General features: G+C 40.1%; 2 protein-coding genes across 8 annotated transcripts in view; both read left to right on the top strand.

The window, feature by feature from the left end:
• Window positions 1–172: 172 nt before the first annotated feature.
• LOC135107373 (helicase POLQ-like) lies at window positions 173–23,535 on the top strand. Of its 3 annotated transcripts, none has more exons than XM_064017139.1 (21): window positions 173–326; window positions 1,889–2,394; window positions 2,748–2,912; window positions 3,215–3,387; window positions 4,047–4,144; window positions 4,241–4,419; window positions 4,744–4,865; window positions 5,697–5,780; window positions 6,390–6,524; window positions 7,014–7,128; window positions 11,433–11,545; window positions 12,148–12,288; window positions 12,893–13,090; window positions 15,002–15,092; window positions 16,336–16,467; window positions 17,013–17,170; window positions 18,086–18,181; window positions 19,560–19,733; window positions 20,548–20,661; window positions 20,968–21,102; window positions 21,334–23,535. In XM_064017139.1, the coding sequence occupies exons 2-21, from the start codon at window positions 1,899–1,901 to the stop codon at window positions 21,451–21,453; spliced, it is 3,039 nt and encodes a 1,012-aa protein (XP_063873209.1). In that variant the 5' UTR covers window positions 173–326; window positions 1,889–1,898; the 3' UTR covers window positions 21,454–23,535. The 3 variants fall into 3 exon arrangements, with proteins under 3 accessions (XP_063873209.1, XP_063873211.1, XP_063873210.1); XM_064017141.1 differs by having other exon boundaries at window positions 12,148–12,292; window positions 12,897–13,090; XM_064017140.1 differs by having other exon boundaries at window positions 193–352.
• Window positions 23,536–24,776: 1,241 nt separating this feature from the next.
• The window catches only part of LOC135107371 (uncharacterized), a 170,886-nt gene continuing 168,967 nt past the window's right edge, over window positions 24,777–26,695 (top strand). For all 5 annotated transcript variants that reach the window (XR_010271734.1, XM_064017135.1, XM_064017137.1 and 2 more), the window contains exons 1-2: window positions 24,777–24,856; window positions 25,089–25,389. Coding sequence is in view for 4 of the 5 variants with exons in the window: in XM_064017137.1 (XP_063873207.1) it covers window positions 25,320–25,389 (70 nt within the window). In the remaining variant the exon portion in view is untranslated. The remainder of the gene's footprint in view (window positions 24,857–25,088; window positions 25,390–26,695) is intronic.

Genomic DNA, 26,695 nt, shown 5'->3' with positions numbered 1-26,695 from the left:
AGAGAGAGAGAGAGAGAGAGAGAGAGAGAGAGAGAGAGAGAGAGAGAGAGAGAGAATGTTATAGCTGGAAAAAAAAAAGTTTGAGCATGACTATATTTTCTTGCAAAATATTTTTCGTATACATAATATCACAAAGTTAGCAAAGTACAGTGCAAAAGTTATTTTCATTTTTCATAGTTCCTTTGGCCTCGTAATCCTCAGCAAGATGGCAGTTGTGACGTGAAGGATTTAAAACACCCCGAAAAAATCTATAATACAAGACGTTAAGCCTTCTGTAATTAACAAGTCAGTGTGTGTAACTAAGGACGGGACAGTCATAGCACCTGGTGAGGATGTAATTATATTGGAACAGGTAAATTAAGGTGTATGGGAGGAGATAGACCTGCTGGTGTATTTGTTGTGTTGAGGGACGGCAATGCTGGGATTTGTATGCTGTTTTGTATGTTCGTGACATCGAGTATTGCTGCTCTGTTAACAGCCTGAGCTCGCGACACTTGCATTCATCATTTCCAGATCCTCTTTGTCCCTTTTCTATTAATATGGAGGAGATATCTGCTCCTGAGGCCGTAAAAGGTTTCCACTGATCTCCCATCGCACCCCACCTTAGCAGAAAATATTTACCTGCTCCGGCCTCTCCAAGCAATGTTCACCCAAGACTGGTCAAGGGGAGGATTGGCCCAGAAATGTCAAAGCCAGCTAGTCCAGTCAGTCTAGCGGTACAATAATGTCACTGCAATAGAGACTGGTTTAGTGTACTATCTTCCGTTCGCAGATGGAGGATTCCGAAGCTGGTAGAGGAGTTACCATTTCTAAATTTTGGGTGAAAGGTGTGCCTGTGTTAGGTGCATGCAGTGTTGTGTGGAAGAAGAGAGTTGTCTTTTGAGGGCAGGCTGTGAGACAAAAGGAAATTATAAGGGAGGTCACAGCTGGGTCATAGATAAGTTCACAGTACCTCCTAGTCCAATGCTTGAGACGTCACTGGGAGTAACTACTGTTTTGGCAGGTGTCTACTGCTCCTCCTGGCTCATCTCACTGAAACTCACAGACTACTGGAAGAGGCTGATCAAGCCTGTGACTCCAGCTCCGAATTACACATTCTGGATCTTGTGGTCATGTGGTCGAACCTGTGATCAAAGCTCCATATTTTTGCAGTGTAATCAAATCTTTGTTCTTCATCTATCAATATTTTATCTAACTTTCTTTCGAACTCAAGAACTGATTCAGCATTTACTATACTGTCTGGGAGGCTGTTCCAATTATTCACTACTCTATTACAGAAGGAATACTTTCTGATGTCTAATTTTGTTCTTTGCTTGAATATTTTCTTTCCATGTCCTTGAGTTCCCAATCCTTCCTGCATCTTAAACAAACCTTCGCATACATCTCTGTTGTACACTCCATTGGCAATTTTAAAGGTTTCCACCATATCTCCTCTTGATCTATATGGCAATGTTGGTAGATCTAGTTTCTTCAACCTTTCTTCATAGGAGAGATCCTTCAAGCTTGATGCCAGTTTTGTTGTCTTGCACTGAATCCTTTCAACAGCCTTGTGGTAAATGTCATTTGTAGTCAAGTCGTGTATATATTTATTTATTTTTATTTTTTATTTATTTAGCCCCAACTTTTATTGGTAGCTGATTCAATGAACAACACCTTTTGAACTTTAAGATTCATCAGCAACACCATTTCTATTCTTTGTTAGGCATTTTCTTACATTTTGTGCACATTTACTCTTGTATCAGTAATCTGTATAACAAATTTATGCTCTCTCTTTTTTCCCTGTAACAGAATGTAGAATGTGCAAGATTGGAGGAGTTAATGCTATATAAAGATTGTATTAGAAAGTTGTTTTTTATTGTAGAGTGTGCAACATATGGTGTCTTTACAGGTGTGTCAAGATGAATGATACAGGCAAGAGAGTTAGTGAAGGACTCTGCTCTCCAAGTGTGGACAGAGTTAACAAATGGGAAGGTGTGCAAGGCAATGAAGAAAACTGCTCTCCTTTTCTCACAAGTTCCCCTCTGTTGTGCCGCAAGGTTAAGAAAATAAGGAAATTCAAACTTACTCCTGAGAAACCAATGAAGCAAGAACAGTCCATCAGCTCTCGGAAGTGTGCTGTTAATGACAGTAACAACGAAAGTTCTTTATTAATCAAGGATGATTCTTTTATTAATCATATGAATTTTGAGAAACTTGACCAGCTGAGTGCCACAGATGACCAGTCCAGCATTGCACCAGCACCACCATTGTCACCAGAGCTTTTTGAAGAACCATCCCCAATCAAGACTTATGAATCCCAAGGAAGCATCCTCCCTACACAGGCAAGCCTTTCCAGCACCCTCTCCTCCCAGCCCCTGGTTACTCGGATTCAGAGAAATTTCAGGCGTGAAGGAGGTGAGTTAGGAAAAGAGTTCGTAAATAATATAGATGTAATTCTAAAGTTGTTAAATCTCTCATCCTTCCATCTCTTACTTTGTTATTGGTGCAGTTTGTTGTATGTGTGTGTGTGTGTGTGTGTGTGTGTGTGTGTGTGTGTAGAGCCTCTCAGCTTCGTTATTCCTAAATGAGATGAATGTCTTACTGATTTTCACCATCCTCCATCTAAATGAAAGTTAACATGTACATTCATTTCATTTATCCATGAAGGAACAATATTAGTAATAAACTTGACAGATTGTAGAGATGATGTGCAAGTTATAGTCAATTTTCAGTCTTGTCTGAATTTTTAACACCGCCACTCTTCATAGAACAATTCAAGTGTGAGGTTGAGCGTCGTAAAGAGGAGATGGTGGCTGCCTTAGAGGAGTGTGCCTGCAGCTCGAACCAGGCCTTCAATCTAGGGCCCTTCTTTGGTCTCAGTTCCCATGTTCTGGAGCTACTCAAGATCCATCGGGGGATTACCAAGCTTTATGGTAACTCCAAATGTGATTTTGTTGTGCTGTCTTGCATATATATATATATATATATATATATATATATATATATATATATATATATATATATATATATATATATATATATATATATATATATATATATATATATATATATATATTATTTCATATGCCTTTGTAAGCTTTATGTGAAGTAGAAAAGTGTCTATGGAAGTAAAAAGAGGTTTAAGAAATAGGAAATGTGGGATATTGGACTACAAGTGTTTTGTATCAGGAAAATACAATCTTCTCCATATTCAGTAGTGAACAATATGTTTCAGAGTGGCAGGAGGATTGCATTATTAAGGGAGGGACAGGTTTCAATCTGCTCATCTCCATGCCTACCAGTGGAGGAAAGACCCTTGTAGCTGAGGTGTTGATATGGCAACAACTGCTACTCAAAAATCACAATGCCTTGTTTATCTTGCCTTATGTGGCACTAGTGCAGGAAAAGGTGAGTAATGCTCCTTCAGTTCTTGTGTCTTACTGCACTTGAACTGTTACACTGAACACTTCTACTTCTGGACCAAGCCATGTTGTTGAGTGACTGTTCCACCCATGAATAGCCCACTTCTCATATAATGCATTTCCAGTCACACCTTCAAACTGATTCATCTTCCCTTTCCTTATTTCACTCAATCATACAATGTCCATAACTGTGCATATCAATATGCATTTAATTTTTAAGGTTTAGGAAAAATTTCATCTCATTTCCCACTCAGTGTCCTGTCTCAGGTGTATGAAGGGAGGTTACCATTCCCTTCCTTCAACTTACAGGGAAAATGTAGACATGTATTCTATGCCTGTGTTTTTGTATTCTCAGTATTGTGTTAGTGGTTTGGGGTTTTGTTTATATGGACATGTTTTCTTTTGTTATCTCCTGTTAACCAGTTGTCACTGTTATACTTCAGCAGATATCTTTTTGGTTATTCTGAAGATAATGCATATCTATGTAGATGTTGCACTGTGAAAATCAGCACAATATTTGCAGGGGTATCATGATGAGATGTTTGATCCCATTTTTCTTTATAAAACAGGGATCATACCTTATACTTATAGGCCAGCAGATGGTACCTGGTCATAACAGTGAAGTATTCCCTTCAAAATCCCCAGGTAAGGGACTTGGCACCTTTTGGAGTGGAGCTAGATTTTTTGGTGGAAGAATATGCCAGCAGTAGGGGATCATATCCTCCAATAAAGCACAAGAAGAAGTAAGTACATTCTTTAAGGTGTATAACTCTTACTAAACCAACTAAAGTTAAGACAGGTGTGCTCCTTAATTTTTTACTACCTTCATTTCTTTTCAGACGAATAGTTTATGTAGCTACAATAGAAAAGGCATCTGGGCTCGTCAACTCTCTCCTGAGTGAAGATCGGATCAAGGAGCTTGGCCTGGTTGTAGTTGATGAAGTCCACATGGTAGGAGAGACTGGGGGACGAGGAGCTACTCTAGAAAACCTGCTGACAATATTACGATATGCTGCACGTAAGGTTTTGTTTTGTGTTTGAGTGGGAGGATTGAAATTCTTGTTTTCCTTCATGTTTTTTCTTGTCTCTTTGTTTCTAGATTGTCTGAATGTTTGGCTTATAATGGGTCTATCTTTTGTGGTATTTATCAGATGCAGTGATGAGGAATTCTTTAAGCCTTAAGAAAATATATGCTAATGGTACAGTTGTACATATAAGAATAAAAGGAGTTACAAGTTTCAAAAATATTGAATTGTAAATAGAATTCATTGCTGGCAAGAAGAGTAACTTTTATTTATTTTACTTGACATCTTTGTGGCTAACATTACCATTGTTTCTTCAGCCTCTGTGCAGATGGTGGGCATGAGTGCTACTGTTGGCAATGTTAATGAGCTAGCTGAGTTCCTTGGTGCCGAGACATATGAAAATAACTTCCGGCCAGTCCACCTCATTGAGTATGTTATGGTAAGGGCGTAGTGCAACCTTATTGGGATGGAGTGTTGCTGTATGGCTGCATCATAAGCTTTTAATTTTTCCTTAACTTCTATATTGTAGGAGTAAGTACTGTAATACATTTAACACATGATGGTCTTGTTAAAGACAGTTTATATTCTGCAAAATTCATTGAAAAGTAGAATGTAGATAAAGCCTAAGACGAGATCTAATTGTGTTGGTACAAGATCTGTTAGCATTGGAAAATGTGTTGTGATGTAAGAGTTCACCAGTGCATATTTTTGCAACTCTGAGGACCAGATCTTACTTTGATGGTATTTCTTCCATGGTTTTCTTCCTTGAACAGCACACACCGCTTCCACTATTGACATCAACACCAGCTCTCATATTTCCTTTGCCTGGCCTTTTCTTTGTTTCACTTACCTTTTAAATCTCAATGATCTGAGTGATTGTGTCATTGCCTGACTTCTGTGTAGGATCCATAATAAGGTATCAAAGCCACAAATACTTTCCATAACAATGGCCCACAGCACAAACAGACCATCAACAGTCTTGGTTCACTGGTTGTTTTACAGATAAGGTTTTTGGTACACTTGTGCTTCATAAAAATCTAATATGGAATTAAGTTAATCTGGATGTCCATAGTGACTACCTGCCATAGTCCCTTGAGTTCACAGGTGTCAAAGTGTGCCAGCAGAGATTCTAGTGTACAGGATTGAGGGGTACAGATTCCACTGTGTAAGTCACTAACCTGAGAGAACTTACAGGAATAAGTGTCATAGTAGACTAGATGAGACTAAACTAAACTGCTCGTTCTGATGAATAATATTTTTATTGTTACAGATGGAACAGCAGCTGTGTGAGGTCAATAAAAAAGCAAAGACAGAGACTGACCTGTTTATCAAGAACCGAACATGTACCTTCAATGTGAGTGTTGTGGTTTGTTTCCATTTCAGCAAATCAGACCTTTTGCATGACTTGATTGCTAAAAAGAATGTATACATTGTCAGCTTTATTTAGTAAAAAAGGAACTTTTGTATATTTATATTATCCAAGTGTATATTTGATATGTTGACAACCACAAACAATATGTGCATATCTGCAGCAAAATTTTAAATATAATATCCATGTATTATTTTTATGGTAAGTATACTGGAGTGAAATAAAGGAAGGAATATCTTCTCATAGGGGCTTTTTATTTGCCATGAAACAAGATACTGACAGAGCCTTGTCACTAATTTGAATATTGTTGAATGCATTTGTTTCTTATGTATGTCATTTTTAGGATATTTCTGTGTTCCCTACACAAGAGGCAAGAATGTATGGCTGGGAGACTCCTCAAAATATTCCACATCTAGCAAAATTAGAAAGAAGAAAAAGGTGCTTGATTAATTTAAAGTAGTAAAATTCAAGTAAATGTATTTTTATCACTGCATTGTATTGAACAATTCCTTCATTAAAATTGTAGGATTGTAAGTCCTTGTAATCATATTCTCTTATAAATTGTGTAATTGAGTTTTGGTTTTTCCCTTGCAGAGCAGAGATCACATTGGTGTGTTAGTGGAAGAGATGGTGCCTGAACATTCCTGCCTTGTGTTTTGTCCCACCAAGTTGTGGAGTGAGAATGAGGCATTGAATATATGTAAAGTACTCCCTAAAAAGCTGAAACAGGTGAGTGCATTATGAAGCTGTTACTCTATTTGTCTCATGTCTGTCTTCAAGAATGAGGAAGTTTCATGCATTTGTGAGCATTTAATGTATGGAGTGTGTGAAAAAACAGACAAAGGAGAATTTTGTGAGTAAACTTGACCAGCATTTTTAACTGGAGCTGACCTGCCATTCACAACATGAGATCTGGTTTCTAACTCCAAAATTTTCTTTTCAAAGTAGGTGACATGACTCAACATCTGTCCATGATTTTCCTCACCAGTCTCTCTCTCTCTCTCTCTCTCTCTCTCTCTCTCTCTCTCTCTCTCTCTCTCTCTCTCTCTCTCTCTCTCTCTCTCTCTCTCTCTCTCTCTCTCTCTCTCTCTCTCTCTCTCTCTCTCTCTCTCTCTCTCTCTCTCTCTCTCTCTCGACAGTAAGGTGTCCTGTCATAATCCCACCATTTAATTATCTCCGTAATCAAATTGTTGTAGTTGATTTAATTGTCTGTTGCAGGTTGCCTACCAGAAGAAGAAAGCCTTACTCAGCGCCTTGCAGGAGGAAGGAGGGCAATCCGTATGTCCTATACTAAGGAAAACCATCCCTTATGGAATTGCATATCATCATTCAGGTCTGCTATAAGAATTATTGTTAATGTCCTTTTTTCTTTTTGTATATCCTTACTCCTGTGACTAGTGCTCCAGCTCGTGATGAGGTAAAGGCGAATATGAAGGTTAGAGCTCCCTGCCTGCAGGTAGAGCTCACTTTATGAACAGCCTTATTATAACCTGAAGCTTAGGTGCTCTCTCTCTCTCTCTCTCTCTCTCTCTCTCTCTCTCTCTCTCTCTCTCTCTCTCTCTCTCTCTCTCTCTCTCTCTCTCTGGCGGCTCGTCAATAGGGACTGCGAGACTGCAGCCCCCCCCCCCCAGTGGATTTCTAGGATTCACGAAAATAATGTTAATTTATTTATGTTTGACTATCATTCACATGGAAACACCAATTCTCATGTTTATATGAAGAAAAAAAAATACTGCAAAACAATGAGGAAGTACGGAAATTATTTACTATTTAATGATACGAAAGCGGGGAGAAATGGAGGGGGGAGGATTCCCGGGCGGAATGGCGAGTGTGGAGTGCTGCCTGAAAAGTTAACGTCAGTGTGTAGCGTATATGGGTGGTGTTAGTATGCGTCTGTTTCACATCCCAGCCTGACAGACTTTTTTTGTGTGTGTGTGTGTGTGTGTGTAACCACGCCTACACAGTGGCTGCCAAGGCTTACCCATGAGTTAAACCTTCTTTAGTTGGTAATGAGGAAGGCTTGGGGCTCTAGCAGTGGACACCAGAAGGCAGCAGTGGGTGAAAACAAGCAAAATAAAGAAAAGTTTGGCTGTGAGAAGGTGCTAGACAGCCAGCCATAGTGACGAGGAGGCAGGAAGATAGGTCACCACCACCACCATCACCACCACAGGGAATTAAGGTCAGGAAGTGTTAAAATAAATTTAGGTAACTTAACGTAACTTTAATGAATAACTGAACAATCCACGGTTTTAACTCATTTTAACGCATCTCATCTAACCTCCAGCACAATATATCCCTGTGTCAGCCTCGTCTCGTTACTAAAAACCGTAAAATTTAACTTAATGAAAATGTAAACAATCTGGCTCGTCTCTATTAATCAGCCATAATCTATCTTATTTGTGAGTGTTTTAAACCAATACTGTCGCAAAGCGGAGCCACATGACTAAGCTTGAATATCCGCTCGTTAGATATACCTGCATTTACTTAGTTTAAGTTTGGCAAGGGTTTAAATGAGTGAGAAGGGTTGGTCGTCCCCTCCACTGGCCCCCCACCGCCATCTTGGATAAGGCTCCCCAGCCCCCTCCGGTTCCAATATTTTTTTTTTATTTCCTAAGTATTTTATTTCGGCTTGTAGCTAAGATTTTATAGTTTGTAAAAATATTTAGTTGTTTTTTAAGTTATTTGAGTGCGTGTGTTGCGTGAAAAGTGGTGATTTTGGCGTTGTTTTTGTGTAAATAAGAGGCCGTTTTCGGCGTTTTTTTTTTTACGGTCCCAAAACTAAATTTTTTATTTCAGCCTGTACTAGGTTCTTATTCGTTTTAAAAAATAGTTGGTGCTTTTTTTAGTGTGTTGCCGTCCCGCTCAGTGAAATGCGTGCACCGTACACTTGTTTTTATTCGTGTTCAACTTCCAATAATATTGAATTTTTTTTTCGGTAGATTTTTTATTTGTGCTTGTAGCTCACTTTAAATGGTTTTAGAAAATAGTTCAGATTTTTTAAAGTATTTTCCGTTATGTTTAAGCCAGAATGGGTGGACATTTGAACGATTTTAAATGGGGTGAAGGTTCTAACAGTTTCCAGATACTTCTTTTTAAATATCTTTAATACTACTGCGTTTTGAAATGTGTTGTTATTTTTGGCATTTGTTAAAATGTGTAGCAAGTCTGAATTTATAAAGCATTCCTGTCTAGCTGCGTTTTTTAGAGGGGTCATTTTCAAAATGATATACGTACGTACGTAAATAACGTTCTCTGTGACGTCATCAACCCCAGCCGTGACGTCATCAGATTGGTACCTTCCCTGACTCCCTTCCAGTCCCTCCCAGTAAATATTCAGTGTTTTTTTTTTTTTTTTTTTTTTTCAAGGTATTTCAAGGTGTGTGTGTGTTGCCTTATTTTTCGTTGTACAGATGGTGATGCAGTGTGTGTTGCATTGTCTTTCGTTCTACAGATTGTTATGCAGTGTGTGTGTGTGTGTGTGTGTTGCCTTATCTTTCGTTGTACAGATGGTGATGCAGTGTGTGTGTGTGTGTGTGTGTGTGTTGCCTCGTCTTACATTGTACAGATGCTTATGCAGTGTGTGTGTGTGTGTGTGTGTGTGTGTGTGTGTGTGTGTGTGTGTGTGTGTGTGTGTGTGTGTGTTGCCTTGTCTTTCGTTGTACAGATGCTTATGCAGGGTGTGTGTGTGTGTGTGTGTGTGTGTGTGTGTGTGTGTTGCCTTGTCTTTCGTTGTATAGATGCTTATGCAGTGTGTGTGTGTGTGTGTGTGTGTGTGTGTGTGTGTGTTGCCTTGTCTTTCGTTGTACAGATGCTTATGCAGTGTGTGTGTGTGTGTGTGTGTGTGTGTGTGTTGCCTTGTCTTTCGTTTTACATACGCTTATGCAGTGTGTGTGTGTGTGTGTGTGTGTGTGTGTGTGTGTGTGTGTGTTGCCTTGTCTTTCGTTGTACATATGCTTATGCAGTGTGTGTGTGTGTGTTGTCTTGTCTTTCGTTGTACATATGCTTATGCAGTGTGTGTGTGTGTTGCCATGTCTTTCGTTGTGCATATGCTTATGCAGTGTGTGTGTGTGTGTGTGTGTGTGTGTGTGTGTGGGTTTTGTCTTGTCTTTCGTTGTACATATGATTATGCAGTGTGTGTGTGTGTGTGTGGGTTGTCTTGTCTTTCGTTGTACATATGCTTATGCAGTGTGTGTGTGTGTGTGTGTGTGTGTGTGTGTGTGTGTGTGTGTGTGTTGCCTTGTCTTTCGTTGTACATATGCTTATGCATTGTGTGTGTGTGTGTGTGTGTGTGTGTGTGTGTGTGTGTGTGTGTGTTGCCTTGTCTTTCGTTGTACATATGCTTATGCATTGTGTGTGTGTGTGTGTGTGTGTGTGTGTGTGTGTGTGTGTGTGTGTGTGTGTGTGTGTGTGTGTGTGTGTGTGTGTGTGTGTGTGTGTGTGTGTGTGTGTTGCCTTGTCTTTCGTTGTACATATGCTTATGCATTGTGTGTGTGTGTGTGTGTGTGTGTGTGTGTGTTGCCTTGTCTTTCGTTGTACATATGCTCTCTCTCTCTCTCTCTCTCTCTCTCTCTCTCTCTCTCTCTCTCTCTCTCTCTCTCTCTCTCTCTCTCTCTCTCTCTCTCTCTCTATATATATATATATATATATATATATATATATATATATATATATATATAAAACAAATTCTGCTGTATTTGGAAAGTGGCAGTTTTGCATAATATTTGGAATAATTACATATGTACGATAACTTTACCAGAAGTACAATAATTTCAACCTGTGTAGTACGATAATATGACCAAAACAATCTGAAAACGCTGGTGTGGACTGCGTCCAGCGCAGTCTTGTCTCGGCCGTTGTTGTGGCTCGGTGAGTGTTCTTGTGTCGGTCTTATTTTCGATCGTGTTTTTCAGTTTGTCAGGGATGATTTTAAAATATTATTGATCAGTGATGGCTTGTGCTCAGTCTTGATTATCATAGATGGTGTAAAATCACAGAAACATCGTATAAAATAGGTTTTTTTTCTTTTCCCAGGTAGGCCTAGCAGTATTTTGCAAAATGGCACAAGAAGCAAAGACGGTTTCTGCATTGAAAGAACTCAATTTTTCAATTTTCAATTTATTGATCTGTTTGGACAAAACGGGAACAGGAGAATGGACTTCCTTTTCAAATAGCCTAAGCCAGCACTAAGGAAGTCAAGCATTTACTGTTAGGATAAGACCTAAAGAATTAAATAATTATCTATATATCTTTATAATCTATCAATCAATGGTATGTTAAACAATAACAATAAAAGCATTTAAGATTTTATTTGTCTGAATGTGAGACAGCCCCCCCATCAGTAACAGTCACGAGCCGCCACTGCTCTCTCTCTCTCTCTCTCTCTCTCTCTCTCTCTCTCTCTCTCTCTCTCTCTCTCTCTCTCTCTCTCTCTCTCTCTCTCTCTCTCTCAAAATAAGTAGTCAGCATTACTTACCAGTGGATGTTTTGTAGGAGAGGCTGTCATAATCTTGTAGTATATTGTAGCGGTCTTGTATTTCTTACCTTTTTATCCATATTTTTAACTGAAGTATGTGCCCCCTTTGTGCATGTATACATACAGTACAGACCCTGCCTTTGCTGCTAATGTTGTGTTGGCAGGCCTGACTGATGCAGAGCGTCATCTCCTGGAGGAGGCGTACCTTCAGGGGACCATCTGCATTATTTGTTGCACCTCTACACTGGCAGCTGGGATCAACCTGCCAGCCAGAAGGGTGAGACATAACTGTTGTATGTACATGAGGAGGAGTCTTTTATATACATGATTCCTTTTTTTCTTTGTATTATAAATAGTAATAGGTATCTGAGATTTCTAAATCCTGCCTACCACTGTCTTAAGATGATAAGAAAATTCATGGATAGAAGGTTAAGTCAAGGTTATTAGTGTCAAGTGAAAGCTTCAGGTCAGATCAGATGTTATTTTAGGATCATCTTTTTCATTCACTCCCTTGCTGAAGATCATGTTTAGAATGGTGTTCAGGTCTGGGAACTAATGCCTTATAGTTCCACATGTGTTAGTTTATGTTATTGTAGGATCTGTGTGCTACATCATTTGAGGAGACATGGGGTGGGTCTGTTTGGTTGGTATTCTGGAGGTATAAAGTGGTGGTATATTAAGAAATACTCTTTACCTTTGTCGTGAAGAAAGAGAGTGATAGGAAAATGTGAAGCATGTTTCCAGAGTTGTCGTTTAGTAGTTAGTAGTTTTCAAAGGCTAGGATGTTGTATCTGTTTCTTTAGTAAACTTCTTTCTGATATGTTTTCCTTTTATTTTCCTTGTAAAGAGTCCAGACTGTCATTATTTTTACCATTCCAGGTCATAATTCGTTCTCCGTATACTGGTCGGGTCTTCCTCACTCAGGCAAAGTACAAGCAAATGGTTGGCAGAGCTGGACGGGCCGGCTTAAGTTCAGCAGGAGAGAGCTTTCTCATCATTGAGAAACAGAACTTAAACCAGGCAAGTTTTAAGTTTTGCATCAAGAAATATTTATTGTTAAGGTTCAAGCTTAAATTATCCTGAGCAAAGTCTCCTTTAGGAACTTTTTCATTTTGAATAATATGAATAAATGTGAATTGACATGACTGGATCAAACTAGATATGTTTACTTTTTTCTGTCCTGCTGCACCAATGTGCAGCACCCTGTTATTAGTCACAGACTTCACATATATCTCCTTTTTTCCATCCTGCTGTACAGCTTTGTTCTGAAATACAGTAAAGACTTGAATTTGACGTGCTCAGATTTGGCAGTTCCAATCACTTAGACTTTAGTTGTCATATAGCAACAGCATTCTCCAATTTAGCAATCATTTCCTCCCCAGAAAACACCTACATAGTATTGCAACCACATTCTTACATTTGGCAGGAAGGGTGTAGGGAAAGGGGATAAACCAGCTTTCTTGGGTGGTTGTTGATAAGCTGAGCAGTTGTGACCCTCATGTGTCATGGGCAGTGACCTTTATTTATGTCTTTATGAATTAAACAACTGTGCCATAGTGATGTACAGATGTGTTTTCAAAAACTTGTGAGAACTCAGTGTAAATCTTTGTTTTCCATACATCAGGTAGGAAAGATGCTGCTGTCTTCAGTTGATAAATGTGTCTCCACCCTGGCTGAGGATGAATACCATGGCCTGGCTACCCTGCTGTTCTCCTCAGTAGGTCTGGGTGTGGCTGTATCACTTCCTGAATTGAAAGCCCTTGCAAGCCGTTCCCTGCTGGCACTTCAAGCTCTCAACCTCAATGTTGATGTCTCAGCCATGGTAAGCTTTAATCTGGTTTTGGCCACTCTTTGAGTACATTTCATTGATATTGCATGTGTTTATCTAAATCAGTAAAGTGACTGTCTGTCAACATCTACCTTTCTTGCTGGAAGTTTGCCTACATTCAGCCTGTTCCTAAAAAGGATGACTGTTCTAATTCCTCAAACTACCATCCTATTGTTTTAATTTCCTGCCTATCTAATGTTTTTGAATCTATCCTCAACAGGAAGATTCTTAAACATCTGTCACTTCACAACCTTCTATCTGATTGCCAGTATGGGTTCCATCAAGGCCACTCTATTAGTGATCTGGCTTTCCTTACTGAGTCTTGGTCATCCTCTTTTAGAGATTTTGATGAAATTTTTCCTGTTGCCTTGGATATATCAAAAGCTTTTGATAGAGTCCTACAAAGCTTTGATTTCCAAACTACCCTCCTACAGCTTCTATCCTTCTCTCTGTAACTTCATCTCAGGTTTCCTTTCTGACTGTTCTATTGCTGCTGTGGTAGATGATCACTGTTCTCCTAAATCTATTAACAATGGTGTTCCTCAGGGTTCTGTCCTGTCACCCACCCTCTTATTATTCATCAATGATCTAAGCCAAACTTGTCCTATCCACTCCTACGCTGATGACACCACCCTGCACTTTTCCACGTCTTTTCATAGACATCCAACACTTCAGGAAGTAAACATTTCATGCAGGGAAGCCACAGAATGCCTGACTTTTAATCATTCTAAAATTTCTGATTGGGGCAGAGTAAAGTTGGTATTGTTCAATGCCTCAAAAACTCAATTCTTCCATCTATAAACTCGACACAACCTTCCAGACAACTATCCCCTCTTCAATAACACTCAGCTGTCCCCCTCTTCTACAATGAACATCCTCGGCCTGTCTTTTACTTATAACCTGAACTGGAAACTTCACATCTCATCTCTAGCTAAAACAGCTTTTATGAAGTTAGGCGTTCTGAGATGTCTCCGCCAGTTTTTCTCACCCCCCCTAGCTGCTAACTCTGTACAAGGACCTTATCTATCCATATATGGAGTATGCTTCACATGTCTGTGGGGGGTTCCACTCATAATGCTCTTCTAGACAGGGCAGAATGAAAAGCTTTTCGTCTCATGAACTCCTCTCCTCTAACTGACTGTCTTCAGCCTCTTTCATTGCTGCAATGTTGCATCTCTAGCTGTCTTCTACCACTATTTTCATGCTAACTGGTCTTCTGATCTTGCTAACTGCCTCCCTTCCTCCCATGGCCTTGCTGCACAAGACTTTCTTCTTTTCTGTCCACCTCTCTAATGCAAGAGTTAACCAGTATTTTCAATCATTCATCCTTTTCTCTGGTAAACTCTGGAACTCCCTGTCAGTTTCTATATTTCCACCTTCGTATGACTTGAATTCCTTCAAGAGAGAGGTTATCATTCAATTTTTGGCTACTGCTTTGGACCCTTTTATGGGACTGGCATCTCAGTGGGTTTTTTTCCCTCCATGACCAGTGTCCCTCCTACATAAAAAAAAAAAAAAAAAAAAAATGAGTAGAAAATAAATCTCACCAAATACATAATCATTTACACACTCCATAAAGTCTTGCAACTCTTGTATTTTTTTTTTAAATTACCAAGGAGTCACATTAACACCATAATTCTTAACTATACATTTTGACTCCTTTCTGTCTGTCTGAGGGAGGGCCTGTTTCTACAAATTAAGTAAGCTAAATGAGGAACATCCTGGCTATGCACTCCACTGCAAGATTTGAGCACTGTCACATTATGCCCTACTTAATGTAAAAGGTGACTAAAGTTTGCTGTCTTGTCTCATCTACCTTTCTTTCACAGAGATTTTCATCATAATATATAGATAAATAATGTAGTGATAATATGAAAGCTGAGTTTGAGTTTTTTTTTATCCAAGGTAGTTGATATTGTTGAAAAGCTGCGGGATATGGAGCTGGTGTGTATTAAACAAGAAATTGATGAAATCAGTCCAGCACAGTCCCTTACTGGTAAGACACAACCCTGGTGTTTAACAATGTGATGATCTAAGCTTGTAATTTGTAACTTGCAGCTTCCCTTATTTCTTATGTTCTTATATTCTTATGTTAACTCCTCCTCAGAAATAGTGTTCATATTTTTAGAATAGGATGGTAAAGTGAATTGATTTAATGGTTTATGAATTATATTCCATACAGTACATAACATTCTTCTTTGTGTCTCTCCTGCTCCAGAAATCCAGGGCAAAGATGGATTTCAAATTAGTTTTAGGGAATGTGTGGGTGGATGGGTGGGTGGGTTGTTAGGGTGTGTGTGTGTGTGTGTGTGTGTGTGTGTGTGTGTGTGTGTGTGTGTGTATGGGTGTAGGTGTGTGTGTGTGTGTGTGTGTGTGTGTGTGTGTGTGTGTGTGTGTGTGTTGGTGTATAGGTGTAGGTGTGTGTGTGTGTGTGTGTGTGTGTGTGGGGAGGGGTAGGTGTAAGTGTACATATACACTGGTGGTTGTAAGTGTGCATGTGGGTGTGTGTGGGGGTAGATATGATTTGGGGATTATCATGAAGTTTTGCATCCTATAATGGGGAAGGTCATTCTTATTATTCTTACAATGACATTAGTAGCAACCTGGCTGTATTACTCCTGGGTAGCAGCTCATGATGAAGTAAAGGCGAATATGAAGCTTAGAGCTCCCTGCCTGCAGGTAGAGCTTACTTTATGAACAGCCTAATTTTAACCTGAAGCTTAGGTGCTCTCTCTCTCTCTCTCTCTCTCTCTCTCTCTCTCTCTCTCTCTCTCTCTCTCTCTCTCTCTCTCTCTCTCTCTCTCTCTCTCTCTCTCTCTGAATAAAATGGTTATTTGATATTTAATAGTGTATATTTTGTAGGATAACCTTCCATCATTTTTTATTGATATTTCTTAATTGGGTATTTGTCCCCTTTGTGCATACATGTATGCAGTACAGACCTTGCCATTGTTAATAATAGTAATAATAATGATAATGATAATAATAATAATAATAATAATAATAATAATAATAATAATAATAATAATAATGGGTGGCTCCCATCATAATGATAAAAATAAATGGTTTTATTTATATGGCAATAGTTATACTGAAAATACACAATTGGTATTATTGTGTTGGCAGGCTTTTCTGATGCAAAGTGCCGCCTCCTGGAAGGGGGATACCTGCAGGGAACCATATGTATTATTTGTTGCACCTCAACATTGGCAGCTGGTAATGATTTTATCCCTTTACAGAGGATAGCAAGTTGAATTTGCCCAAAAAATCATCAGAGGCATCCACACCACAAGTCTTTGAAAAGCTTAACCGACCTGTAGAAGACGGAGACACACTTACTGTGAGCAAACTGGGACGTGCTGCAATCAAGGGTGAGTCTGCTGTGTTCCTGAGTGGTGTGCTTGCCTTCATGAATTGCTTCATTGAGTGTGTCATGTTCAGGGTATTATATATTCTAGCACATTAGTGACTACTAGAATTACCCTCCCCATCCTCTCTCTCCCCATCCTCTCTCTCTCAACGCGTGCTGTTTGCAGGCATTAAAGCTATGTATACTTTGCGTATATCACCATATCACATGAATGTTTCTTTATGTTCTTGATAATTCTAGGGTATGTATTGACATGTATGACCTAAGAGCAAGTAGCATATGAGGAACTCTTTGGAACAAGTTATTTTAATGAATTCTAATTAATCATAATGTGCTAAAATTATATAATCTGAATCAAGGAGCTTGAGGATATTATAAAATTGATGTGTCCTGAATAGTAGCTTATCCCATTTTTGGAAATTAAATTCTGTTCAGTCATGGACCCGAGTTTTTCAGTTTGGGATTCATTATATCCTCCAACTTGCACATTGAAATGAACTCTGTCCAAGTCTACAGTAAACATAAGTTATTGGAACAACTTTTCAGGGAATGTCAAGTACACTGTGGCCCAGGAGCTGTACAGTGACCTCCTTGAGGCTCGGGAAAGGCTGTCAGTAAACACGTACCTGCACCTGATGTACCTCGTCATTCCCTATGAGAATGTGCGGACAGTGAAGATGAACCCAAGTGTGTTTGACAAGGCTGTAAGTATATCTGCACATTCCTGATCTTGTATTTTAACCAAGTTTTGTTTTGATTAGTTAATTCCTTTACAAGATATGATTAAATGAATTGGATGAATTAACTTTGCATTTTAGGTTTTCACACAACCCTGTGCTTAAGTCAATTTGATTTTCATCTTCATTAATACCACCACCAACACTCCCAATACTAGATAGTTCATTTCACAAGTTTATTTCACAAAGTTGGTTAGGGAAGGATGCACTGCAGACCTCGGAATATTTTTTTTAACACTGTTGTTCAGATAGATTGTTCAGTGAAATATAATGCAGTTAGATTTTTGTTTGTTTTGAAGCAAGAATTGGACACATGAATCAGTAATTTTTTCGTTGCATAAATGAATCTGTTTTCTCTTTCACTGACATTGACTTTTGAAGTTTACTCTTTTAGGTATGTTTAAAGAATTAATGGCATGAAATACTGTATTTAAGTATTTTGGTACTATTCAGAGCTCTGTGAGTGAAGTATATCACAGAGTCTAAGCTAGTACCTAGAGAAAAGCTTGGTCAGCCAACCTCTAGCTAGCAGCAGCTGGAGGGGTCATTGCCAATACAGTCCCTTCATGGAGGATCACCAAGTCATCTTTCACCTTCAAGATTATTTTCAGTTTCAATCATATACCTGTTATTATTAATTACTATTACTTTTCAAAATTTCCCTTGTCAGCAATGCTTGTGAAGGATTTCTTGGTGGTCATTCTTGTGTTAACCTGCAATGATGACATTCACGCATCCCTACTGGAGTTGCCTGCTGGTCACCTCCTTCCTGAGGACCAAGTTTTCAACCTGAGCCCTTATGTAACACTACATTATTAAATGCAATAGAGATTGTTTTAGAGTGAGAGGGAATTCTAAACAAACATTTTTTCTTACACCCAGCACTCCCTGCTTGGGAAAGAAGAGCTAAAACTGGCCAATACTCTTCGTATAAATGAAGGCACTATTGCACGTATGATGTCAGGAAAGAAGATAAAAGTAAGTAAGGAGCTTAGATTGGTATTTCCTCTTATAGTCTTTTTTTGATATTGCCAAATATATCTGTCTATTTCCATCTGGAGTATGTGATAGTCTTCTTGGCTCTTATATATATATATATATATATATATATATATATATATATATATATATATATATATATATATATATATATATATATATATATATATATATATATATATATATATATATATATGTGTGTGTGTGTGTGTGTGTGTGTGTGTGTGTGTGTGTGTGTGTGTGTGTGTGTGTGTGTGTGTGTGTGTTTTGTTAAGTGTGATGGCTAATTTAGCATTTAATAGCTTCTTTAAGATATTTTCTTTATATCTTATGATTGCCCTTTTCGCTAGATCACAATTTTGGGTTTCTTAACCCTTCTTCAGTAGCGTGTTGTAGCTGAGGTGGGAATGGCTGGAGTTGCTGTGTGGCCCAGTATTTATTCAGTGGCCTGTGGGGTCACCTTGGCTTGCAAGCATCACTGATTGGCTGCCTGCTCACTGCTGCTGGACTTGTTATGCGTTGGCTGTGATTGGTTGTTTCTTTTTATGCTTGGCAGAGCTTGAAGGTCATCAGCTTTTACATTGAGTTCAAGACTGAATTCTTTGATGTACAAGGCTTCTAGTATTGCAAGGCACCTTGCATCTGTGCACATGTCCACAATTTTGGTATTCTCTTCTAGTCATTGTCTTGTGATCTTGATGTTGTGTTGCTGCTGTGTTTCTTTGGGGCTCCAGATGTTAGGTGGCAGGTGAGGCGTAGAGACAGCTTTTTTGTCATCATGCCGATGTAGGATGAAGGGAGGGCTTCACAGTTTCTTAATTTGCAAATGAACCTATATGTGACATAGGACTTCTGAGTTGTCTCTCCATGCAGGGACTGTTTCTGAGGTGGTTAGTCTTGTTCTTCTAGTGTATTTGGAGGTTAATTTTTCTTTACAGGTCAGTGGGCTTCATGTTTCTTTTCACTGTTTGTGTGATGATCCTCTATTCTCTGCATGCAGTATATTTTACTGTGTCTTCTTCTCTACTGCATACAAAGAAGAGAGGATCATTACACAAATAGTGAAAAGAAACATGAAGCTCACTGACCTGGAAAGAATAATTAACCTCCAAATACACTACAAGAATAAGACCAGCCACCTCCTGCTTGGAAACAGTTCCCGCATGGAAAGAAAGACAATATATGTATTATTCATGAATAGTGATCTTAGAGGACAAAGCTTAGTGGCTGTCCTTTTGTATATTAATTAATTCATTATGTTTTACACAGAACATGCATTTCCCATTTACTACTTGTTACTGAGGAAGAAGAATGAACAGCTTTGAAGAAGGAACTTGATTAAACATGCAACTTTCAGGCTGTCAAGGAAGAAGTATTGAAGAGGTTTTATTGTGCCATGAAACTTCACATAACTTGGTGCAAGCAGGGAATGTGGGAGGCAAGTGTGCAGCTTGGCTGTGAACGTGGGGAACTGCAACAGCTGCTCAATGCCACCACGTCATTTGCTTGCTGTGTCTCACACTTCTGTGCAGTAAGTTATTTTATTCCTCACCAGTTACAGTTCTGTTATGTCCTTGCTGATTATATACACCTGTCATATTGCTGACTGATAATGCATGAATGTTGATTATCACCACCTGTAAACCTTGTAGTTTGTTTTCCCCATTATATTACACTTTTGTTACATTAGCTGAGGTCAACCAGATCTTGACATGAAGAGACCCAGGTGTGCTTATTCATCAGAACCATGTGTAAGGGTAGTCAGTGAGGATCTGCTCTCTATCTCTTTATAGGACCAGTAATAACTTTCAGATTTAGGGAATGTTTGAGGTGTGTGTGTGTGTGTGTGTGTGTGTGTGTGTGTGTGTGTGATGGATACATATTTCTACAAAAGAATAGTAGAGACATGACACCCACACACACACACACACACACACACACACACACACACACACACACACACACACACACACACACACACACACACACACACACACACACACACACACACAAGGATTCCTTGAGGCTATATTACAGGCATTCTAGTCCCAAGGTTTCAACATAGAGAGGACAGAATCTCACTAACTAGCTTTGCCTTAGCCAGTTATACAAGCATACCTGGGTCTCTGCATCAGGGTCTGAAAGCAGTAGTACTTTATCACTAGAAGGGTATTTTAGTTAATCAGTTCCACAATGCAAGGTTAAATGAAAAGCAGGTAAATATGAATAATTAATTTTATTAATTTTGCCTTTATTTTCCTCCTTGGTAGCACAACAAACTTTACATTTTTCATATTGTCTGAATACCTTAAATACACATCTCATAAAAAAACTTTAACTTACAGGAGCTGGAGCAGCTGTGGGCCTTTAGAGATCTTCTAGTCAACATCACTCAAATGTTGTCAGGATGTTGTACTGCAGAGCTAATGCCTCTGCTAGACCTGCCAGGAGTGAAGAAAGTAAGCCTCTCAAGTCTCAGCTTTGTGTTGCTCGTCATATATTTTCTTCTTTGCCATTGTAATCTATTCACTCATTGTTTTACAGTTTATGATGAACAGTTAAAATTCAAAATTGCTTTTTACTTTTAGGACACTGGCACCTTAGTGGACCTTTATTTATTTTATTTTTTTTTATTTTTTTTTATTTATTTATATTTTTTCCTACAAATTTGTTGCTCTTGGCCAGTGCCTCCTACATATGGTCAGGTAAGAATAGTGTGCAAAAGTAGACACTACATGATATCTCATTTTCCTCCTCTCTGCTAGGGTCGAGCAAAACTGATGTACAAAGCTGGACTGAAGACATTACAGGATGTAGCAAAATGTGAGCCTAGGAGACTAATGCAGGCAGTGATCCATCTCTCATATGTGTCAGCTCTTCAGATAATTCATTCTGCTAAGGTAAGAAATCGACACATCAACATTTAGTATAGGAATGTCATGGTATTTTGTTATTTCTTTTCTGGGGAAAGTATAATAATTAGAGTAGGATTTCATTGAGGTATCTCAAGTTATATAAAAGTGGCTCTTCTCACCTTTATCTTAATTAATAAAGAAAATATGGTTACTTGTGTGTCCTCAAGATGAAAAAGAATCAGGTTATTTGTGTAATATATTTTTTCACATTCACAGATGTTGCTAATCGATAAAGCGCAAGTGTTACAGATGGAAGCAGAAGAAATAGTTATGGGCATGACTCCACCTTTCAAGTTGTCATCTGGAATTTATGGTGCAAGTGCAGAGGGACAATGACATGCATCTAGAGGAAAGATTCTGTCCTAATTTAATTGGCATAGTGGAAACCTAGAACAGAACTGTGAGGTGTGAAATATATATAGGGGCTAAGCAAGGACAAGTATTGAATGGTTAATGAAAGTATAATATTGTACAGTAATTATGTTCATTAAGTTTGAAGGGGAGTGTGGCAGCTCAGGCAGTAGCATGTCTGACAACAATGCAAGAAGTCCAAGGTTTGAATCCTGGTCAGATCTGGAGTATTTCTGGGACAACTGCCCATGCCTAGGTTTAGCCAGCCTTAGAACGGGTACTGAGCAGTTGAGATGGATTAAAAAAGGCAGTTGGGAAAGGAACTGGCCACCCTACTCCACTTGCTGAGGTCCAGGATGGGTGGAGCTGCCTGCCCTGCACCAACACTGGATTGAGTACAGCACTCGTTTACAATGCATTGTGAATGGCTGTGATATAACATGTAGTTAGTTATTGCTGGATGCCTTCATAGCCTATTACTTTATGAGAGAGGCACTTCTTTTCAAGATAAAATGATCTTTTCTTTATAATGAATAAAAACATATATATATATATATATATTTTATATATGGCTATATTTTTGTATTTTTGTTACATATTTTGACAGGGTAGGGTGATCTATATAAATAATAATAATAATAATAATAATAATAATAATAATAATAATAATAATAATAAATTGTCTTCTTAGCTCACTCAACACTGGACAGAACTTGGGATTATTCATGTGAACTCTCCTTGGGGTGCAGGAGTTGTAGTGTTGTAATTTACTGTAATTTTAAGGTAAGATCCAACAATGTAGCTTCTCACGAGATATCACAGGGCTGGTTTGAGTCAGTTCACGGCACAGCTGCAATGAACACTCCCATTCAGCTGTCAGAGATTCCTCAATAACAATCAATAACAAGTGGCCAGGTGTGGTGTTGACAGTAGCTATGCCAGGAGGTGATTGAAGCCTACAAGCATGTGATATCCTGAGAGAAGCAGATTGCATTATTAGAAGTTATCCTAAATTTAATACAGGAAATGTCTTACCATTAGAGTCACAGACCACTTCAAGTTAAAGAATTCTTACTCTGCCAATAGTGGCCACGAAAATACTATAATTCCAGGCACAAAATTGCTTGGAGTTATGCTTTTGGTGTTGCAGCAAGTCATTATTGATTTAGTAATCGTCATTTTTCAAGGGCAGGTTTCATGTTTACTGGTGGACTTTTGACAGTCATGTGTAGCTTATCAATCTTGTTAGGGTAACTCGCACAGCAGTGACCGAAAGGCCGAGTCACCTTCCTCCCCGCCTCCCTCTCTCTCCCTCTCTCTCTCTCGAAACACTTTATGATGTTTGTCTTAGATACATAATTATATTACATAAAATTAATGGCATAGGACAAACAGCCCTTCTTAAGCAAGGCTTTTTGGGCAAAAGAGAAGAGAATAAAATAAAGTAAAGGTAAAAAAAAAAAAATCATTATATATTCTCAATAGACAGTATAGTGCAAGATACACTGATTTTCATATTTCAAGTTATTAGCTATTCAAAAGTATCAAATATAAAGTTTTCCCGTGAAAAGTAAAGCTGCTAACAGACTCATGTGGACCAAGCGCCCGGAATGGTGTGCACTTGCAACTGAGGCTGCAAGAGGAGGACACGCGGCCTCGGCACCGAGCAACGGGCGCCCGTGTGGACTGTCCTGTGCAAGAATGTTCTTATTTATTGCAGTTTCAAAATATCCTTAAGTCACTGATTTCCTTATTTAAGATGCTATTAATAAAACCACTATTTTCAAGGGTGCTCTGGAGGACGGCTAAGAACAGGAAGAGCGAGGGAGCTAACCATGAACTCCGCCCGTTCTCGGTCTAACTGCCTTACTGATGGCAGCACTGTCTGGGGATCGGAGCCTTGGTTCAGGGTTCAGGGACTCGCGTTTTCAGTTACCAACGTTTATCATTAAGGGGCTTTTGTGACAGTCACTGAAATTTTCGAGGACGTTTTTATGATCATAGCGTAGTTCACTGATGTCCTCACATGTAAAAAATAAATAAATAAAAAGCTAAACACCAAGGATGGTTCGAGAGTTTCCCTACCATACACTTGAGTGTATAAGGTTTGTGTGTTATCCTTGCCTATCATCTGCTTCGTCATCTTGTGGGGAAACTTGCTGTTAATGCTTTACTTGAGCTGAATTGGTGCTCCGCGCATATATGACAATGGCAGGAAAGAATGTCTGGCTTGGTCACGGCAACTGGGATGTTCACTGGTTAGACATCAGAAGCTAAACAATTAAGCGAAGCAGAGAGAGAGAGCAGTATGTCGGTAAGGGAATTCAAACCAAACCACCTTTACTAGAGAAAATACCCTTTCCAATCCTTACTAAACGGCCATGAATGCCTAACAAACCGTACACGCCTTACATGAAACCTGGCCACGGAGATAAGCCAAAGAAGCGGGGAGGGGAGTTGGCGTGTGGATGGGTGAGGCCTGCCCCCCCCACTCCCACGTGCCTCCAACCTACCCACCCGCTCACTTGTACCTCTTAATTGAACGCAAGACTGATGATCTCCACCCTCCCCGGCCGGTCATCAGCGGGGTGACCTGGCCAGTTGATTGTCAGTGTTCTTGTGAGATTGCCCGCTGTTGAACGTGGGCCGGAAAGCGTGATGGGAAGGAGGGAGGAAATACTGGCGATTGGGTGTGAATGTGAGGGGGAAGATATACGACATAGTGGGTTGGCGGGAGGGAGGCAACGTGCTTATGTGTGTATAGATGGAATGTGTGGTGGGGGAGGGGAATGGTAACGAGATATAGCGATTTACTGTAGTACCGTTGGTCTGACTGGAGGAAAAAAAAAAATAGAAAATGAAGTTAATACAAGAGTTAAGAGGCTGGATAAAGAGGTGTGGCTGGGTGAGTGATGCAGGAAGGGCTGTAGATGAGGTGGTGAAGGGGGAGATAGGGAAGGGCAACAGGATGATGTGCGTAGTGGAATGAACAGTCCAGATACCGAATGAAAGCGGAGGCGTGATCGTGTTTGATAGTGTGTTGTGGGCGATGGAGTTGCCAGAGAGAGGGTAGGGGAGGGGAGACGCGCAGGGAGGCAGGGTGTCCGGGTGCCAGGGATTGGGATGGCGGGGCGGCAAGGGAGGAGCTGGGTTATAGATGACCATCAGCTGAGGACGAGATAGGCTCATTGGGCGGCAGATAAAGTGAGTGGAGCCTCCATTTGCCAAGAAGTGATGCTCTGACAATTAGCCAGACTGATAGTCGCTGGGGCGTGGGCGGGGAGGATGGTGGGGGCGAGGTGGGATCAGCCAGGCACGGAGTGGAGTCCTTGGGGAGCAGGGCGGCAAAACATAACAGCCAATCTGATCACTGGTGTAGTTTTTATAGGTATTTCCTTTTATTCCCGGCGTGAACACCTTCCGCAATACAACACGTTTTCAAAATTTCATTAGCAATGATAATTTGTTGCTCACTTCAATTTGTTTGTGACGCCATTAAATGAATTTTAATGATTTTAAATGATACTCAGTCAAAGCGGCCTGGTAAGTGTTCTGAGCCGTGCGATTTACGTGTATTATTAATTTTTGCATACCAACAATAAATATTTGTTCACATACAGAGTATCGAAGAAAACAGTTAGTAAATAAACAAGTAAGAAGGTATATACACAATAGCATATCTCGTAAAGGAGGCATCGTATCCAGCCACCTCCCAACACTGATGGGTGATGTAAGCGTCAGCCAATTAGAAGGTGCCATTTGTGTCGTCCTGCTACTGGGGAACCGCAGATCATCGAGAGTATCCAGTCGGCGGCGTGACGTGACTTGTGCTGTCTGCGAGTGTAGTGAGAATGAGTAGTGCAGGCGTGCGTTCCCGACGTTGCCATGCCCTCCGTTACGCTTCGGCTGGTGGCGGCAGAGGTGAGTAACCAAAGCTGGTATGACATACACTCTCTTTGGTTGTAGCCAGTTAAAATCATGTGCATTACTTTTTTTTTTTTTTTTTTTATTGTCAGTAGAGATGGTGATTGTGTTTGCCGATAAATGTAACAATGCTGTCTTTTAAAACTATGTCAGAAATGTGCCAGCAACATGTTCACACGTTCACGTTGTCAAGTTGTTAAACAAGGTCGTTGTCTCGTTCCCTGCTTGAGTTCATGCTCTCGTCCTGCCTCACACTCGTCAGCCCTTGTTCACTCTCCCTCCGTAAGCTCCCTCTGCTTTTCCAGCCCATTCCCTGCCATGCCCACCGCTACCAACTCACATCACAGCCCCAGCCCGCCACACCCCTGCCCCCCATCACCCTCAGCCTGGCCGTGGCGGAAGACGGGTGGGAATGGCGCAGCGGGGTCGAGGTGTTTATTGGCCGCGTCACAGTTGGGTCGCGCCGCAAATCATTTCGAAACGCTCTATTATTTTGGCCAGTATCTACCGGTAATTTAGTAGGCACAAAACTAAATAGGTGAAGTGATAAATAAGGTAGCGGGTCAACAATGACACAATAAAAATAATAAAGGGTGTCCCCCCATATACGGCGTGCAGGCTGGGAATCCTTGCCCAGTGAACGGTAATGTATTCACCTGTTTGTATTGTATTAAATCCCCTTTTTAACCTGCTTGTTTATAAAATGAATATGCATGCAGTGGCGCCTAAATCCCTCTCGTTTGCATTTGGACGGGGACGGGAAAATATTTACTGATTTGAGTTTAGTGAAGAGTTAGTTGGCTGCGTGGCGGGGAGCGGCGGCGCGGTGGCCACAACCAACCGATGTGGGCAGGAGAGGCGAGGGTGATGAGGGCACCGAGCGAATCTATGTCACATTCCTCTGATTAATGGTGCCGCTACTGCATTAAGGCTGACGGAAACAAGGGTAGTTGCCTCACATGCTGGAGCGATGCCAGATGGTGACAACCTGCGTGCGGGCAGCGGCGGGTCCTGAAGCGAGGTTTACGCCTTGGTGCGGCAGCGTTATGGCAGCGATGCGTGAGGGGTTTCTGCGTCAGTGCTCCCTGTTCGACGAGTTTGATCATGCTGATGAGACTAACCACGGTGTTGTTCTTACAGTCGGGGTGGAGCACGTGCTGTGGCTTGCATTGCGGTGACTAAATGCTGTAGAAAGTAATACTAAATACGAGAATAGAGTCGTAAAGTATATCCTAACTCAAATAGTTTGTTTTAAGTACTTAGCAAAGCTCAGTCTGTGAAATACATCAATAAGGAAAGTTTT

The sequence above is a fragment of the Scylla paramamosain genome, chromosome 15, assembly GCF_035594125.1.
Source record: "Scylla paramamosain isolate STU-SP2022 chromosome 15, ASM3559412v1, whole genome shotgun sequence".
NCBI classification, from domain to species: domain Eukaryota; kingdom Metazoa; phylum Arthropoda; class Malacostraca; order Decapoda; family Portunidae; genus Scylla; species Scylla paramamosain.
Note: the sequence above shows the minus strand (reverse complement) of the source record. Positions and strands in the feature narration are given on the sequence as shown.